We start from the raw sequence: 14,375 nt of genomic DNA on the forward strand, positions 1-14,375 counted from the left end.
AAACAAGAATTTTGCGGATTATCACTGTAAACTTCGGTCAAATTGACTAATTCATAATGTTGAGGTACTGTTGAGACTATATCTTGAGCAAAAGTGTGTTGGTTAGTGTGTGTGTGTATCTGTGTGTTTATATGGGTTGCGCCACCACCTTTCAGAAGCACATCCTCACTTCCAAAACCACAACCGCCCAGATAAATCGTGGGATGCATGGGTCCTCTTTCCATCCTCCATCAACAAGGCCCTTAGATGGGGTTTAAATGATCGGACGATATATATGAGACCTATGCGTTGACAGATGGCATGGATTGACGGAGTGCAGTGCTCAAAAATATCGCAACCCAGTCCGACAAAAAAGTCGAAACTAGTTGAACTTTTGATGGAGCACAGGTAAACGTCATCCGCTAATGGACTTCATCAGCCAATTAAATTTGTGCAGAGTGCTTCAAAAAGTTTCAAGACCCGCCCACAACAACGCAACCTAGGTGGCTACAATGCATACTTGTGTGTGAATGTGACAAGGTACCAATGTCCAATATGAGCACCGCCATTTTTTCCATCCTTATGTCACTATGTCATCTACATAAACCACGCTAGATTAGATCAATCAAGTAGCTCCCTACTAAATTGGGGCAGGAATCAGACTGACAGCTCCTCTTAGCGATGACCTAACAAAATACAAAGTTCAGGACGAGGTCGCTGACAAACAATGCAGTAAAATACGAGGGGAAATCTATACGCATTACCTTGCAAACGGATAGATGCTTTCCAGATGGGAACATCCACTGTAAGGCTATCTTTGCTGAGTTATGGGCCCCATTATGACTATGGAAACTGCCATAAATCTGGATGGTAATTGAGATCAGGACAAGCGTCTTTCATGCGAGATGGATGAACGGAGAACTGAAAGCATTCCCAGACGTGAAGAGAAAAGCCAAAGTCCTCTGGGAGACGAATGATAGGAAAGCGGGCATTATTGCTCCACATATTTGTGGGACAAACACATAGATATGTATCATTTGGGGTTCAAACTGTATAATACCCTTAAAGAACATGAAAGTCATGGAATCCCAAAGGAATATAGAAAACTTTTTGGCAAATGACCTCTTTCCTCAACTTGGATTGGATGCAATTTGGATTTCATCAACTGGATGGTACAAGCCAATTTAGCATTATCTCAAAAGCAACAAAAGTGCACTAGATACTTTTGCTAGATACTAGATAACGAGTTATTTCGTTGAGGCTTTTGGAGAGGTTGTTTGTGGGGGATTTTTGAGGAGGTTTTTGGCAGTATACGCTTTTAAAAATGTGTGGAGTACAAGTGCACAAAAGGAAGAGGTGGTCAGACAAGAAAAATACAGCTGCATCAGCTCTCCTGACCTCTCCAAGGCTCCATTAGAGATGACCAAAATGTTTGCTCTCTGTTTCACTCAGGGAACGTACTGAACCTTTTACCTGGTATCAAAGTAATGAAAAGTGCTGTATGTTCCCCAAGTTGGGATCTCACATCATATCCATTTAATGTTTTCAAGGTGACAGAAGCTTTGGCTTCCAGCTGGAACATAGTATTCTTTTTCACTTTTTTTCATCACCTGCCTTCTCTGATTTTCCAGAGAGAACGTTGGCAATGTACCATGTCTCAAACGACGTGCTTGAAACCGCGGTGTGTTTTTCCTTGCATGCCCTTGCCTTTTGCTTTGCTTCTCTGGCTGTTTGAAAAGAGTCGTACTGCCAAATGACGATTACGATAATGGCGTCCATTGGCTTGGATGAGTCTCATAATAGCTTAGCTGTGTCAACTCCCCGTGCAATTACAGCTCACTCCTCACTTGACTTTTGACATCTCCATAGATAGCAGGGGAATTGTGTGCCGGTGTAGATTTATCTTGGATAATGTATTCCACTGCCGAGACACGTGCCGATCTTGCGATGCGAGAGCCGCTATGTTAGCACAGGTGCAGGTGGAACAGTGTATTCCTCTCATCAAAAACTACTTCTACTCTGAGCTCATCTGCATAATGCTCATCAAGAAGCTAAAAGGCCATGCAAATGGATGATAATGTTTCAGTGCCTGTCATCCTGCATCATTTATCCTCTGTGGGGGTGGAGAGGCAATTATGGCATCGCTCAAAACCTCAGATGACTGGCAAACGAATGCAAAGTTCACAGCTTTCTCTGCTAAAAGTTTGCTCTATTTGCTGCCAGTTAAGAAAAGTTGGACTCTTTCTTGCCCATATGCTTATGTGTACGGCAACATGTACAGTACATGCAGAAATGCACGTGCATGTGTACATGTGTACATGCTAGAGTTCGACCGATATGAGTGTTTGAAGGCCGATAATGGCATTTTTGGATTGAAGCTGCCGGTAGCTGTTACCAGATATTCCATGTCTTTAAATTTGACCATTTTCATGCCAACATTTTTTAAACTTACAAGTATTCAATATTTCCACCAGAATTCTGTTCTGGTCAGGGTGGACAAGACTCTGGAACAGCATTTAGACCATCATAGGACACTAAAACTCTCCATTGGAACACAGGATAATAATAATAACATTCATCCATACTGAAATCTGATCAAAATGTTGAATACATTTCAGTTTAGGTTAAGGGCTTTCCATAGACAACCAGTGTAGTATGTATAAATTCTACAGTAAATCAATCAATCAGCAGCTAGAACAACTCTGTTTTCTAACTTTTGAAATGAGGGCCACCCTTTTTCTCTGTCGCTCTTTGTGACTTCAATCTATTTTAGCTCTACGTTGTCAAAACTCCACAGCCGCCAAAGAAGAGACACAGACGGAGAATGATTGATATTTCTGTGCAAATGGATTTTTTTCCCCCCTCTCTTTTCTTCTTTCAGCCGCCCAGGAAATTGCATTTTTGTTAGGATTTGGGAACATCATTCAGCGCTGACCCCCAGAAGTCATCTTCTGTATACAAACTCTCCCATGTACTACAGAGCGCTGTTGGGATGTGGAGGCGAGGCCGCTGTGAACATTTCGAACAAACCAGAAACTGTTGTTTTCGCATACGGCGACAATAACTCACTACAGCTGAAGTCTGTAATTTGGGAAAACGACAAAAACGGTAGCTGCGCCGCAGAATGAATGACTTATGGACAGATTATGTCAGTTTGTCCAGCGATTATGTCACTTTGCTTGTGACATCGAAGACGTTTTATGTATTTCAGTGATGTCTCAGAAAAACAGGCTTCCATCTGAACCGCCAAGCATCGCTCCCTCTGTCGTTCTCTCTCTCTCCTCTTGCAAGATTTATTCCTGTTGACCCTGCGCTCTGTACTGACACTGAGCAGAGACGCGTCTGTGTTTCCTCAAACATTTGCTAGATGGAGGGAAGCCATTAAACATAGCTCTGCTCACAAACAGCCCCGCTCGCAGGATCCGAGGTGATGCTGAAAAGAAGGCTTTTATCTCCTGAACTGAATATTTTGAAGCGTAATGCTCCCCACGGCGTCGGGCTTGTGCTTCATTGTGCAACAGAATAGTCGGGAGGTTTAGGTCTTTGTCTCTGCAGCTTGAAGCCATCTAGAGCAAGACAGACATGCAGAGACTTAGACATTGATCAGATTAAAGGGGATCAAGTAGAGGATGTGTTCTGTAATGCTGCTTTGATGTTATGCAAACCCAGTGAAGACGCATACAGGAAAAACGGATTCTGAATAATCGTAATACTTGATATATTTAAAGAGGTATTAAAAAGTAACTAAACCTCAAACCCAAATCTGTGGTGAAGCCTGACACCTAAATGTGAAAAGTAGGGTACTGAACTGGCCACCTGCTATTGGCTGATCTGTAGCGTCAGGTGATGTCACCTTCTATAGAGTACAACAGGTGGTGACATCACCTGGCACTAAAGATCAGCCAATAGCAGATGACCAGTTCAGTACCCTACTTTTCACCATTAGGTGTCAGGCTTCACTACAGATTTGGGTTTGGGGTTCAGTTACTCTTTAAGTAACCTATGACCTCTATAGACAACTAGAGGAATTGCAACAACATTGATTGAACTTATCTCCTTCCATACACACATACACACACCAAAAACCCCTCCTGCCTCCTTGAGCTGCAGTTGTCTGTATTTTACACGAACCATAAAATGGCATTTTCTCAACAGACGAGTATGCTTGAAACTCTTTCCCTTTAACTGATGCATCAATCTACACAAAACATTGTTCATGTATCATTTGATTACCCTCGTGTTACATACAGCTGTCGAGTGGAAACTTCCGCATCTCTAAAACGACTCAACTTTCTTTTGAAGCTCGACCACCACGCATTTTTTTATTCATCATGGTAGAATTCTCTCAACCCATAGAGGAACCATGTAATCCTTCAACTGACGTTTTAAAACGTGGAAATCAGTAGAGTCACAAGGATTTCCCTAACACTGATGTCAGGCTGTGTGTGGATGTGTTTGGCTCATCCTCCTGGGAGAGTGTAGTTCAGGTACGGGCGACGGCTCGGCCAGTTTTATGTTTCCTCCCTGCGTGTTTCAGACTCAGGCTTGTTTACTGAGCGGCTCCAGACGGAAAAGCCTGAGGGCAAAGTCCGCTGACAGAGAGCTAAGAATGAGCAGAAATATGCCATCAGGTTGAGCACCTTGGTGTGTGTGTGTGTGTGTGTGTGTGTGCGTGTGTGCGCTTGTGTGTGCGTGTGCTTGTGACTCTTTCCTGGTGTGTGTATGTGTCTGTACATGACTATATTTGAATGTGTGTGTGTGTGTGTGTGCACAAGCATGTATTTGTATTTGATACAGTATTTGCTTCATTTGCATAATAGGTGTGTGTGGTGTGTGTGTGTGTGTGCGTGTGTGTGTATGTGTGTGTGTATGTGTAAATGTATGTACTTGCACTTGATAAGGTATTTTGCAAATTTGCATAATGTGTGAACACCTATATGTACAGTACATGTGTGTATGTGCTTAGTGTTTGTGTGTGCATGTATGTATGTGTATGCATGTGCTACTTTCCAGAGGTGTGTGTGTGTGTTTGCGTACATGCATGTATTTGCACTTGATGCAGTATTTTGTGCATTTACATAATGTGGTTGCACCTGTATATGTGCATGTGCCAATATCCTGATGTGTGTATCTGTGTGTGTGTGTGTGTATGTGTGTGCCTATACATGTATTTGCATTTGATACAGTATATCAACCATTTACATAATGTCTGTGCACAGCAGACCGAACCCTCCTACTCTCTACTAACCGCCCACTATGGTTGCCCTGTCCCGACCTGACAGCAGTGTGTGTGTGTGTGTGTGTGTGTGTGTGTGTGTGTGTGTGTGTGTGAGTGTGTGTGTGTGTGTGTGTGTGTGGGGGGGGGGGGGGGGGGGAGTGTGTATGGAAAGTTTTTAGCGTTGGCCGGTTATCTGAGAGCGGTTGGGAGCGACAGGTTTACAATAGTGGCCTGTCTGTTTCATCTAGCAGAGAGTATTACTGCGTGTTGTTTGAAGTGGAAGTGACGGCTTCAGACATCATTGACCCTTTCCTGGATGTGCTACACACTGAAACACACACACACACACATGCAGACTTATATATGTGCATATGGTTTGGCGATACTGGCCTTTTGTTAAAAATCCGATCTGGTCCAGTCAGTGTTTTCTACCTCTGATATGATGGATATGATGCAATTTGATTAATTACATATTTATTGTAGAATTTATCAATACTACACTTGTTGTCTATGGGAAAACCTTATCTGCTGTCATTCTGGGGTTCAATGGAGAGTTTTAGTGTCCCGTGATGGTCTAAATGTTGTTTCAGAGGCTTTTGCACCCTGACAAGAATACAATTCTGGAGGAAACACTGAATACTTGCAAGTTTTTAAGCATTAAAAGGGTCAAATTTAAAGATATTTAATATTGGCACAAAATATCAGCACTTTGAATCCCAAAAAGATCATGGCCTTCAAAACCCCCCAAAATCCCTGATCTAACCCAATTACGCACACACACAAAAACACACACACACACACACACACACACACACACACACACACACACACACACACACACACTTTCCCCGACTTCCTCTACCTTGACCAGCTAGTTTACCTCGGGGGACTTCCACGGTCAGAGAGAGCCTTTCAATTATGTCAGCTCAGATCCGACCACCGGGGACGGACAGAGAGGAGTGGGGAGAGGGGGGTGGGTGGGTGGAGAGAGAGAGGGAGGGAGAGAGAGAGAGAGACAGAGAGAGAGGGAGAGAGAGAGCACACTTTCTTTTGTGGTTATTTTAGATGCTGCGTTCTGTCTTTTCGTGCAGCACCTGCAGGGCACGACATCTGCCGCGATTCAAATTCTCTATATTCTTCTACTTAGTTCCTACTATAGTTTTAAATTATCATTCCACTATTATACTATAGATTTTTTGATTCGTTGTGGTCAGTGTTGAGACAGAGCGAGGTGGAGGTATGGTGCTATAAAGAGAGAGAGAGAGAGAGGTGGAGCGGTAAGGACAAGTTGTGACCAGCTCAGCTCTCAAACACATTAAGAGGAACTTCTGGAGTGGTAGAGCCTGAGGGATCGCACTGTGCGTGTGTGTGTGTGCGTGTGTGTGTGTGTGTGTGTGTGTGTGTGTGTGTGTGTGCGTGTGTGTGTGTGTGCGTGTGTGTGTGTGTGTGTGTGTGTGTGTGTATAGGGATGCAGTGGAGGCGGAAGAACCATGCCTGAACTCAGTGTATCCACCTATTTGTTTATGTGGAATAGAGTTTAGACATAAATCTAGACAAATATAGGCTCTTATATGGTGGAAAAAAGCAGAAATGAATGCTTTTCTGAGAGTATAATTCATAAAGGGGGGGGTGTGTGGGGGGGGTACTCGTGGTGGTGGTCTCCCATGGGACACCCGGCGACCATCTGCTGGTAAGGTAACACCACCGGCATCGGAGGCGAAATGTGAACACTGGAGACCATGGGACAGACACAAAAAAACCCACAGAGGCCGAAAGCCATTAGACTTCATCAATAAAAAAAAAAGCATAAGCTCTCCTCGCTGTTTTATTGAAATGCTGATTGAAAAGCTAATTATTGCTATTTTTTATTGCTTTTTACAGATGCCGATATTTAAAAAATGACAAGGATTCAGTGTTTTTGCTGAAACAGCATTTAGACCATCATGGGACACTAAAACTCTCCACTGAAACCCTAGATCATAATAATAAAACATGTATACTTGTGTGGAATCTGATCAAAATGTCTTATTAGAATCAATTAAGGGCTTCCAATAGACAGCCAGTATTGATCAATTATACAATAAATATGTAATCAATCAAACTGCATCATATCACACACTGACATATATATCAGCAAACTAACTAACCCTATACTCTAAGTATAAGTAAGTTGTTCTTTGATTCTCACAGTTAATAATCGCCTTGTTTGTGTCTACAGCTTATTGGAGTGTGAGAAAGCTGAGCAGGCTGCAGCTTTCTGGGGAATTTCATGACTGCAGATGTGTCCTTGAATAAATGAAAAACTTATTTTATGGTTTATTCCCCGAAGATCACAGATATTCACTGTGGTGTAAACAAACCCGAGTTCCGCGGAAGTGACGAATGCGATTTTCAGAGCAGCAGGTGGAGAGATGCCAAAGAAAAAATCCTATAATATTCCAATAGGGACGCGCAGTCTGTCTGTGATACTCCTATAGTGACTTATAGTGTGTTTATCATGACTTTGGTTTATGGTTGCATGGTATGTTGATGTCCTATGATAATCCTGTGGTATTCCTATAATATTCCTTTGCTGTGATACTTTCTAAAATGTATTTTATCATTACTATAGTTATTTCCTTTAGGGGAGAGAAGGGAAGAGAGAGCGGGAGAGACCCTTACCAACAATTACTGTAATATTCCTATAATATTCCTATAATACAGCATGCCTGTGATACTCAATAGCGAGTTTATGGTGACCTAGATAGGGTATTTTTTTTATCTCCTATAGTATGCCTGTAGTATTCCACTAATGTTCCTATAAGGACTTTTTATTTTCCTATGATATTTGCATAGTGTCATTCTAAAATGTATTGTAGGATTATTTATGACAGGATTACTACTGCTATTTTTCTTAGGGAAGGGAGAGAGAGACAGAGATAAGAGATAGAGAGAGAGAGAGAGAGAGAGAGAGAGAGAGAGAGAGAGAGAGAGAGAGAGAGAGAGAGAGAGAATCACTACAGTATTTCTTATAATATTCCTATAGGGACTTATTTTATTTTATTTTCTATTTTTTTTAACTTAATTTTAATTTCCTATGGTATTACTACAATACTCCTATTGGGACTTTTTTTTGTATTTCCTATGCTGTCGCTATAATATTCCTATAATATTCCTCGAGGGACTTACGTTTTTTTTTTATTCCTTTTTTGTCTCTTATGGTATCACTGTAATATTCCTACAATAGGCCTATTCCTGTCGCGACTCATAGTTTTGCTGCTGGGATATTTGCCGCGCTCCCCTAAAATGTATTATAGGATTAGGAGAGAGACAGAGAGAGAAGAGAGAGAGAGAGAGAGAGAGAGAGAGAGAGAGAGAGAGACTACTCAGCGCAGCAGTATCGCCCCCTCCTCTCTCTCTCTCTCTCTCTCTCTCTCTCTCTCTCTCTCTCTCTCTCTCTCTCTCTCTCTCTCTCTCTCTCTCTCTCCAATAGGCGCTTCACCATGTAGGAAGCGCACAGTCACCGCTTTCGGATCGGAGCGCCGCACCGACCGGCTCCCGAGAAGCGCTCTTTAAAAAAAAACACCTCTCTCGAGATTTCTAGCGTTTTTTCTCTTTTTGGTTCCTACCAATTTCGCTTTTTTTTTTTTTAGATGTAGACGACAAATCTTAGGGGCAAAGTGGGGGGAGACTCTTCTTCTTCTTGTCGCCTCGCGCGCTGCCATGGACGACTGCTATTATTCCCCAGAAAGCGAGAGGATGGAAGCGTGGCTGGACGACCACTTGGAGTTCACCCACTCCTACTTTATCAGGAAGGCGTCAAGGTAAAAAAAAAAAAAAACTATTGGAAGGAGGAGGAGGGGGGGCGGTGGTGGCACTCAATCTGCTCGTTAAACCAGATTTACTTTGTTTATCTGCAGCGTTGTGTCTGTGCGCGCGCGTGTCGTTGCGCGCGCGTGCGTGCCACAGGGATTCTCTGCAAAGCCTCCTTGTAAAAACCCAGTTTTTTTGGTCCAAATGAGGGAATTGAAATGTATAAAATGCATAAGGATGGCTGCTTTCATTTCATTATTCCTTTCACTTTCCAATGTTACCTCCCTATAGTAGGTCATATAGTAGGCTAACACCCAAAACTCCTCTCAGATGGGGCAAAATCTCATCAATTGCGTGGAGGTATGGGGGGTGTTTCTTGCCCGACTTGCAGGTAGTTTACCTGCATTGCTAACAGCCTCCTGCAGCCTTTTACACAGTGTTTTCTCTACTCTGCCTTTTGCAGCCACCTTCACCCCCCCACCCCCGCCCGCGCCATCCACTTCCCAATCAGTAAAGAGTTATACAGGGGCCCTTTAATCATTAACTTTTACTGCTGCCAATGATTGGGTTTAATTCTCCTTTTGAATAGGTCCTCGGTGATAATTACACAAGCCTTTCTTCCGCGCAGTCGCCTGCATGCGCTGCAAATTAAATGACCTTTTTTTCTCCTTTTTGGCCGAAAATTTTCACTTAATCCTCTCTGCATGGAATAAAGGCCAAACCCCATGAGAACACGGTTAATCGCAAATTACTTCCTATTGCGATATCTGATCATTTACGCTGGAAATGCTGGTGTTATTTCACTGTTTCTCTAGGCAGCTTTGATTTTAAAAGGAAGGATATCTGGGCATTTAATCAGCCTGGCAGTGTATCCTCAGGGCATTCTGGGTGTGTGTTTATTTCAGTGAAGTAGGCTCCCACTCAGACCCATTTATCCACTTAAACTACCCCGGCAACTTAACAAAGTTTTCCTTCCACGGGCCTTAATGGCGAACAGAATCTATCTCGGCTTCCATCTCTATCTTAAGAGTATTTTCCATAAAAAGCTCGCAGGGCGCGTTGTCAGAAGTCGTTAGATGGCATATTTTTCTCGACTGGTTCTCCCTCTCCTGCTGGTTTTGAGTGCATGACGAAATACAAAAAAAAAGTTGATTGGCTCCACACAAGAGGTTTGCACACAACATCAGCGATTCTTCATCAGCCGTTTCTGGTTGAGAGGCATTTCTTAGAGAGGTATTGATTCAGCCGCACCTCTCCCCTGGATACATTAGGGTCGACTCTGTGGGGAGGCGCTCAATGGGAGATGGAGTTAGGACTCAACCTGACCGGGTCTCTCACACACACACACACACACACACAACACACTGCAGTCTCTTATACTTTGCGAGATAACATTCCCATTCTGCTCCGGCCATCGCTCTCCAAGTTTTATTTGCCTGGCTGCGGGCCCAAGCTACACTCGGTTAATTTCATGGCCAGTGCCTTTTACAGTCATTTACAGTCTTTTTACAGGCTTTGGCCTTCTACTCTGTTCAGGTGAACAGAGCCTTCTGACTGGCGTGAAAACACTCAAACTTGTGTGTGTGTGTGTGTGTGTGTGTGTGTTGGTGGCATATGGGTTGATTAGACAATGTGTTGGCTGATTAGAGCGCTCCTCCATAATCGCATCCAATTTGCAATTCGCACACAAAACATACGCCTTCTATCTCTGACACACCCACGCGCATATTTGTTCCAGTAAATATCCACATTAGACACTTGACAGAGCAAGCTCCACACACACACACACACACATACACAAACACACACACAGCACACATACAAAACGAAAACAGTCGATCATTTAGATATCTGCTGTGCCTGGGGAATGCACCATTCAGCATTCAGTTCTCTTTCCTCATGCTCGGTGCCTCATACTGAGCCTACATAATACTTTTCATTCATACGTTTCTCCTCAGCATGTTCTACAAATGAAATTGTCAGTTGCATTATGTTTAATTGCTGCTCATTTGCTCTAGTCTTACTTATACTCAATTTTCTTTGCTGTGTCCTGTTGCTATTTGCTCCTGCGGTGACCCAGTTTCCCGGGATCAATAAAGATTCTTCGTATCTTGCAGCCTGGTACCCTCACAAAATTTGGTGAAATGAGCACCATGTCTTCAAATGCAAACTGCTCCATGCATGAAAAGTGAGAGAAATAAGTTCCCAGACTGTGAAAAAATTACGTGGAGGAGACATTACTAGAAACAGGCAGTAGTTTGACATTGAAATAGTGTGGTGGAAAGTAAGGGTGTGGAGGTCGGAGCATGGGTGGGTAGAAACTCTGACAACCCAGGTCCAATTCCCATCTCATGGGAATTCGTTGTCTACTGTGAGTCTTCAAATTTCAGCAGGTTTCTCTTATTTAACCATGACCAAAGCCTTAACCCTAACTGTTTTACTTTAAATTTAACTGTTGGTTAACCTTTTCATGTGACGAACACATGAAAATGGCATGTCCAATTCTTGCTATTGTCACGTAATCCAAATCGTGGTGGACAAACGTAATCTTCACATAATTTGTGTCCACAACCCGTAATCTGTGTTTCGTCATGTTCATTTCAGGAAATTTTGTTGTATCTTGCCTGACAATTCAACTGACAGTTCATCTGTAACCTCGCTAACACCCTTACACCATGTGGGTCATGGAGCCTGATATATTCTCTTCTTTATGTCGACAGGGAGATGGTGAACGCCTGGTTCGCTGAGCGCGTCCACACCATCCAGCCCTCCGCCTCCAAAGAAACCCCCCCACCACAGCGCGCCCACCAGTCCTCCACAGACCCCTGCCCCCCCGCCACTCCCACCTCCACCATCCTCCCTCCCACCTTAAGCCTCTACGACGGACGCTGCCCTTCCCCGGTCCCCAGCCCAGCCCCCGGCACCCCGACTCGCAAAATCTCAGCGTCGGAGTTTGACCGCCCGCTCCGACCCATCGTGGTCAAAGACTCCGAGGGCTCGCTGACGTTTCTGAGCGACGCCGACCGCGAGCCGGTCCCTCTCCGGGCCCTGGTGATGGGTGAGGGTGGCGTCGGCGTTGGCGGCGGAGGTGGTTCGGGCGGTTCAGGTGGGGGTGCTGGTAACGAAGGCGGTTGCGGCGGGGCCGACGGTGCCGGTGGGGGCGACCGCTGTGCCAGGCTGCTGGAGCTGGTGAAGGACGTGTCCAGCCACCTGGACGTGACGGCGCTCTGCCACAAGATCTTCCTCCACATCAACGAGCTGATCGCCGCAGACCGCTACTCGCTGTTCTTGGTAGGTATGGAGGGTGAAAAGGGTTGGAATTCTGACAAGTTTTTACCACAGTGCCATGGTCTACAAGAGCCAAATTCAGCCAAGGGGATAGGAAGTGAGGCATATTCCTCTATACCTGAACTTTTCCCCCAACTGCAAACTCTGTCATTATCTTCTTACCCGGACATGTCATTCAACTCCACTGAAGTTTGTACGACCATCAAACACAATGAGTTAGGTACCACAATTTCATGCTAGCTTGCTAGCTTTCTCTCTAACCACTGAAGTTAAAAGGTCTAACCCTAACCCTACTGTTCCAAAAAGGGCATACAATGACCATAAATGTTCCCTAAACAGCTCCTGCAGCATAATTCAAGTATTCTGTAGCCAAACAATTGCACTGTGAGTCCAAAAGGCCTAGATTTACCATTGCTACCATTATGTAGCATTATTCTATGTAGCATTATTCTAGGTTGAAGAAACACTAGCAAAGTAACGCCCGCTAGGCAATAAGTTCACGACTAACAAGACAAGATCCCTATCTCTTTGAATGGGGAGTCATCTGTAAAAAAGTTCTGCCATACATATCATCATTTGCATTTCATGTTTAGGAACACTGAAGAATTGTATACAACACAGTTTTACATTTTCTTCCAAAGGACAGTCTTACTGTTTCCCCCGGCTAGAATATTGCCTCATAACTATGTAAATCTAGGCCTTTTGGACTCGCAGTGTAATTGTTTGGCTACAAAACGCTTTGAGTTTAGAGAAATTGGATGGTCATTTTACGCCTTTTTGGAAATGTAACAACCAGGTCCTGTTCACTACAATTTTAGGGAGAAAGCTGAGATGGAGCTGCAGTAGCTAACTCGCTGTGTGTTTGATAGTTGCACAAACTTCAGTGGAGTTTCAAATGACATGATTCAACTGACAGAATTAACATTTTGGGGTGAACTGTTCCTTTAAGATACTTTTTCTTCCTCAGCTCATAAGAAAGCCATGTCGATAATCACGATTGATATCACTGTGTTATTGGGCTGCACAATGTAAATTAGGCATGAATTCTTAGAGTGGGTAAAGTTATGGGCTGTTTAAACTAGATTAGCCATGGTAGGCTAAATTGAACTACAGTACATTCCTCTTCTCTCTTGGGGTCGGTTTATTTTCCTTTTTTTTCCCTTTTTTATGTACTCGATTACGGAAATACGTTCTTCCCTAGGAGGACTAGGAGGATACTGGGTACTCTTAAACAAGCGCACCCTTCATCTTGCTTTTCATACTAACATATAATGTTTTATTGAAGGTCGCCCATGTAGCAAATCCTCCTGTTCTAATTCAGATGTGTGACGAACCCTACATCCTGCTCTTTCTCTGTGTGTGTATGTGTGTGGTCCCAGGTGGGCGAGGACAGCTCCAACAGGAAGTTCCTGGTCAGCCGCCTGTTTGACGTGGCCGAGGGATCCACGCTGGAGGAATCCTCCAATAGCTGCATCCGCCTGGAGTGGAACAAGGGCATTGTGGGACACGTGGCCGCCACGGGCCAGCCACTCAACATCAAAAACGCTTACGAGGTGAGAGCGAGGAGAATTTCACTTGGTTTTGTCTCGTTTTAGTATCAAAAAAATACAAGTATGTAGCGTTCTCTCCAGAATTTTATTCATGTCAGGGTGGAAAAGCCTTTGACACAGAATTTAGACCATCATGGGACACTAAAACTGTATTGAATGCCAGGATAATAATAACAATACTACTACTACTACTGCTACTACTGATAATAATTATATTCATGCATACTTATGTGGAATCTGATCAAAATATCGCATTAGAATAAGAACTAGATAAAGTCTTTGCTTCCCAGAGGTAACACTGCTGATGTTAGCATGGAGCCTGATGATGAACATAATGAAGTGGTGTGGAGTGTGTGTGCATTTGTGTGTGTGTGTGCGTGTGTGTGTGTGTGTGTGTGTGTGGTTGTGGTTGTGTGTGTGTGTTGAAACAGGCGGTGTTTGCACTGGGCTGTATTTGATGGCTCTTTGCTGACAGAGCACAGACCTGGGGGGAGGAGAAGGGGAGGGGGTGGGGGTGATCAAAGAAGGGCAAGTAGGTCAAAGTGCTC

At 43.8% G+C, this 14,375-nt stretch overlaps 1 protein-coding gene across 1 annotated transcript in view; it reads left to right on the top strand.

Moving 5' to 3' along the window:
* The first annotated feature begins 8,910 nt into the window (after positions 1-8,910).
* The window catches only part of pde5ab (phosphodiesterase 5A, cGMP-specific, b), a 51,181-nt gene continuing 45,716 nt past the window's right edge, over positions 8,911-14,375 (top strand). Inside the window, exons 1-5 of the mRNA XM_078291836.1 lie at positions 8,911-9,000; positions 11,710-11,787; positions 11,863-12,053; positions 12,117-12,280; positions 13,657-13,830. Coding sequence (XP_078147962.1) covers positions 8,936-9,000; positions 11,710-11,787; positions 11,863-12,053; positions 12,117-12,280; positions 13,657-13,830 — 672 coding nt within the window. The 5' untranslated portion in view covers positions 8,911-8,935. The remainder of the gene's footprint in view (positions 9,001-11,709; positions 11,788-11,862; positions 12,054-12,116; positions 12,281-13,656; positions 13,831-14,375) is intronic.

This window comes from Centroberyx gerrardi, chromosome 23 (assembly GCF_048128805.1).
Source record: "Centroberyx gerrardi isolate f3 chromosome 23, fCenGer3.hap1.cur.20231027, whole genome shotgun sequence".
NCBI lineage: Eukaryota > Metazoa > Chordata > Actinopteri > Beryciformes > Berycidae > Centroberyx > Centroberyx gerrardi.